Source organism: Arachis stenosperma, chromosome 9, assembly GCF_014773155.1.
Source record: "Arachis stenosperma cultivar V10309 chromosome 9, arast.V10309.gnm1.PFL2, whole genome shotgun sequence".
Classification (NCBI taxonomy): domain Eukaryota; kingdom Viridiplantae; phylum Streptophyta; class Magnoliopsida; order Fabales; family Fabaceae; genus Arachis; species Arachis stenosperma.
The window spans coordinates 16,373,202-16,378,366 of NC_080385.1; the positions used below are offsets into that span (position 1 = coordinate 16,373,202).

The 5,165-nt window shown below is 39.8% G+C and overlaps 1 protein-coding gene across 1 annotated transcript; it reads left to right on the forward strand.

Annotated features, from left to right (window-relative positions):
- Positions 1-2,545: 2,545 nt before the first annotated feature.
- LOC130949154 (uncharacterized) lies at positions 2,546-4,345 on the forward strand. The gene has a single exon (XM_057877956.1). It carries the CDS (start codon positions 2,546-2,548, stop codon positions 4,343-4,345), a length of 1,800 nt encoding a protein of 599 aa, XP_057733939.1.
- Positions 4,346-5,165: the final 820 nt, after the last annotated feature.

Here is a 5,165-nt window from a genome sequence, read left to right on the forward strand (position 1 = left end):
GAGGCATCCCCCGCCTCCGTCCTGTCCCGTTGACATCCCTAGAAGAGGAGAAAAAAAAAAAGAAGAGGTAATTTTTCCATTAAATTGTTAACTTAACAGTTCACGTAGGTAAGATCCATTAACTCTAGATGAAGACATTAATGGAAAAAGCAAAATATCTCACGGAATTAATTATTAGTGGTTGCGATAGGACTATACTTTTATTTTGTTAAGAGGCGGAAAGAAATTTCATAAATTTATTAAGGGTCGGGTTTGAGGTTTCACTCAAAATTATAAATATATAAAAAGGGAAATTAAAACAATATGGTTACTTGGTTTTATGAGCAGAAGAATGATATGAACAGAAATTTAGACTCTGATATTGTATAAAATCTAAAATTCTTTATAGCGCGTAGAGAAGCAATCTCCCTTTTTTTTGTAAGTTAGTTTTCCAAATTCTAATAAAAAGTATTGACCCAGATCAAAATCAAAATTGACCCTTAAATTTCTGCTTTATATATAATAATTTGCATAGCAAAATTTCTGAACTACAAATAAAGTTTAGTACTTTATGTACACTTACTCCCTGCATACTAAATCACTAATTCCCCTACACCTTTCAACTTCACTACAATTAAACTTAACTGTCTTGAAACATTTCCAACAAAAATATTCAAAAAAATCTTGCAAATCATTAAAAGGATACGAAATCACATGAATTAACCAATAATTTTTCACATTTTTTTTTATTTGTCACTCCCAACATTTGGTATATTCAAAGTACAATGTATCTGAAAATTAATTCTTTGTATCCAGATACATGAATCATGATATACCAAAATGTTACCGTGACAGATAAAAACAAATGGAAGAAGCTATGACGATGGAGATCTTGAAAAGAAATGTCAAATCCTATTTGTTCTGTGTAGGATTTGGGACACTTGATGGTGCTTTCCTCAAACCTTGATCCACAGCTTTCTTGGTCTGTTTATTCTTGCTTCCACCACTAATAATTAGTTTACCTTTGACTTTGTTGGAAACAGAATCAAGTGATGAAGATAGCAATAACTTCCTTGACAGAGTTGGAGAGGTTTGTGATTGTTCATGTCCGGAACAATAAGAAACAGAGGAGAACAAAAGAAGGTGAACAATAATAATGAAGATCAAAATAGAAGCTAGAACTCTCCACTTGATGATGATCTTCATGAGAAATTTGAGAATGTTTTTCAATAAGAAATTGGTAAAGATGCTAGGTACTAATAATTTTGAAGATGGATCAGGTTTATATATATAGATATATGAAAAGGCATGAGTGTACCTTCTCCACGTGGTTCACCATGCTTTTTTCTATATAATACATGAATGCAATGTACTATGGGGAATAAAAAGACAAATTAGCTGTTTATGCAACAAGGTTTTTGAGTTTTGATATTAATAACCACTCTGGATGTAGGGATTAATTGATTGGAAGATGTTAGTTTCTAGTTTTCAGTTAATAATGCAATTGGAAAATAGAGTCACTTAGATAAAGATACATAAAAGATTTTTTTTAATATATTTTTTAACAATTAAAATTTAATATATATAATTATATTATTTCTGTTATAATTAAATTGAAAAAATCAATTTGACAAAAAATTCAATAAATCAAATTTTAAATCAGTCTAAATTAATATTTGTTTACAAAGAATGATTATAGGACGCTATTATAAAAATTAATTAATATATATATATATATATATATATATATATATATATATATATAAAATAAGAGTATTTTATCATTTTTTATAATAAAGGTATTGTAATTATTTTTTATAAAAAATATTAACGTAGATCGACTCAAGATTTAGTTCATCAATTTTTTAGTTAAATCAATTTGTTTGATCTAATTTTGATAAAAATAACACGATTTAATCCGTTATATATATTAAATTTTAATTATTAAAAAATATCTTTAAAAAAAGAAATTTTAAACATTTTCATCTAAATAGTTCTTATTAAAAAATACTACCAGGATTTTAGTAACAGAATGATGTGGTAATTGCCATTATTTTTTTATAGACAACGGAACATAAAGCTCATAAAAAAAAGGGCAATTTACAGAAATAAATAAAGTGGGAGAATTATTTACGTAAATGTGCAAATCTGTTTGTTGTTACGATTTTGTGCAAAATTGAATATTATGTAAACCGTGGCAACCCACCACGGTTTCAAAACAAACATAAACCGTGGGAGGTCACCACGGTTTATGAACAAATTGTGTTGCATGTAAACCGTGGGAGGTCACCACGGTTTACGTATGAAAAAGTGTGTGCATAAACCGTGGTGAGTCACCACGGTTTATGAGGAGCTAGAAAACGTGGTGGGTTGCCACGGTTTACTTTGACGAAAAATCTATATATATGTGGGTGATTCAAGCACCAGAAGAGATCATTCTCACAATGGCTAGTGAGGAAGAGAGCTTTCTTGCTCTGGTGCATTGCTCTGGAAAAATAAAAAAAGCAAAAGCCATGGTGTGAAGTTCACCGACAGAGAACCACTAAGTATGTTTATCAGTTCGTCTATGAGTTTGTCGGACTTGAAGACCAGCATCTTGGAGAAGCTTGGCGTGTTGGGTTCCAAGTGGGTGAAGAAACTATTCTACAAGATTCCAATGGCGGTTGTCTCGACCGGTGTTCAGTACGAAACCTTTGCGGTTAAGTCTGATGAAGATATTAGGGTTCTGTTCTACTGTGTAAGGAGTTTTCCGGAGATCAGAATCCATGAGTTGTTTGCGAAGTTGGAGGTTGGTGTCGATAGTTCTGGGGCATCCGCTCCAGTTCCTTGCGTAGCTTCCGCTGGTGGTGCATCTAGTTCGATGCCTCCGGTCAGACCGCGTCTTCCGCCGGTTCAATCACCTTCTTTTGCGGCTGACTTACAACAAACGGAGGTTGTTGGTTCTGTCCCTTTCGAGCCTGTAGCAGTCGTTGAGCCTGCCAACGTCGTGGGCACCGGTGGTGGTATTGTGCCTTATCTCGAAGACTTTGGTGGACCTGATCATATAGAGAATGCAATGCGTGACGATGAATCTGAAGAGGAGCCTGTTGATATCGATGGTGACAGCGACGAAAACAGAGGCGGCGATCCAGATGCGCAACATCGGCCTTCAAGTTCTGCTTCTCATCAATACCCTCCACACTTCTCGACACTAAACTTGGAAGCTCTTCGTCAACAGGAAGACAGTGGTAACATAGTCGGTAGATCTTCTACAGAATTTGAGATTGGGCAATCTTTTCAGAGTAAAGATGAAGCTGTGCTCAGTGTGAAGGACTATAGCATCCGGCGAGGTGTTGAGTACAGAGTCATCGAATCGGATCATTTGAAGTATCATGGAAAATGCAAGCAATTCGGCAAGGGTTGCACTTGGTTGATTCGTGTAGCGCTTCGTGCACGAAAGGGAACTTGGGAGGTTAGGAGGTACAACGGGCCACACACGTGCCTCGCAACTTCTATATCAAGTGATCACCGTAAGCTGGATTATAACGTTATATGTGCGAGGATTCTTCCTATGGTTAGGGCTGATGCTGCGGTTACGGTAAAGGTACTTCAAGAAGCGACAGAAGCTGATTACGGTTTCAGGCCTAGTTACAGGAAGGTCTGGTTGGCTAAGCAGAAGGCTGTGGCAGAAATATATGGAGATTGGGAAGAGTCTTACGCGGAACTGCCCCGTTGGATGCTAGGGATCCAGGCAACAATGCCGGGAACAATCACGGTGCTGAAGACGTCTCCGGTTCAGATTGGTGGTGCTGTTGATGAGTCGAGGGTGTACTTTCACCGACTTTTCTGGACATTTCCACCCTGTATCGAGGCTTTCCGGCATTGCAAGCCACTCGTCAGTATTGATGGTACCCACTTGTATGGGAAGTATGGAGGGACGCTCCTGTTGGCTATAGCTCAGGACGGAAACTCGAACATCCTCCCGGTAGCATTCGCCCTTGTAGAGGGGGAAAATGCAGAGTCGTGGTCATTCTTCTTGTCAAACCTACGAGAGCATGTGACTCCTCAGGAGGGTATCCTAGTTATCTCAGACAGGCATAATGGGATCAAGGCGGCCCTTGAGGCACCTGAGAATGGATGGCTGCCTCCTCGTGCATTCCGGGCCTACTGTATAAGGCATGTGGCCGCCAATTTCGCCCTAACGTTCAAAGGTAAGGACTCAAGGAGGTTACTGGTCAATGCTGCCTACGCCAAGACTGAGGGTGAGTTTTACTACTGGTTCGACATCATGCGGACTGAGAATCCAGCAATGTGTGACTGGGCCAACCGTATGGAGTATGACAATGGACCCAACATGAGGATGCTGGTCGACGGTTCGGGCACATGACCACAAACATCAGTGAATGTGTGAACTCCGTGCTAAAGGGAACTCGCAACCTCCCTGTCACATCATTGGTTAAGTCAACCTACGGGAGGCTTGCACAGCTATTTGTAGTCCGGGGACAGACAGCAGAGGCACAACTCGGAGCCGGCCATGAATTCTGTCAGGCGTTGGTCAAGGCTATTGATCGGAACCTTAGAGACTCCAGGTGCTTTACTGTGACATTATACGACAGGCACCAACTAGAGTACACCGTGGCTGAGACAACACCAACGGGGACGTTCTCTCTTGGTAGCTACAGAGTTTCCCTTAAAGATCACCGATGCGATTGTGGGCACTTCCAGGCGCTGCATTATCCATGTTGCCACGCCATTGCCTGTTGCGCCTACTCCCGGTTAAACTGGGCGTCATATGTTCATGAGGTGTATCGTATGACTGAGGTGTTCAACGTTTACAATCATGGGTTTCTCCCACCTATTCCTGAAGGCCTGTGGCCTCCATATGGTGGCCCGACCATTATTCCTGACCCTAATCTGCGGCGGGCAAAGGAAGGTCGTCCAAAGTCAACCAGGATCCGAGGAAGCATGGATCAGTCTCAACAGAATCAGCCGAAGCGTTGTGGGTTATGCCGTCAGCCTGGGCATACGCGAAGGAACTGTCAGCAGCGATCACAAAGTGGTGGAGGGGATGCTTAGATCCCATGTTGTGTAACCCTCGTCTATGCTGTTTTATTTGTTTCTTGCTCTAAGTAATCTTAGTAATGCGTCGTTGGTTAAATATGTCACTTTCAACTTGTTTCATCAACAACGAAATCTGTTTGTATAAT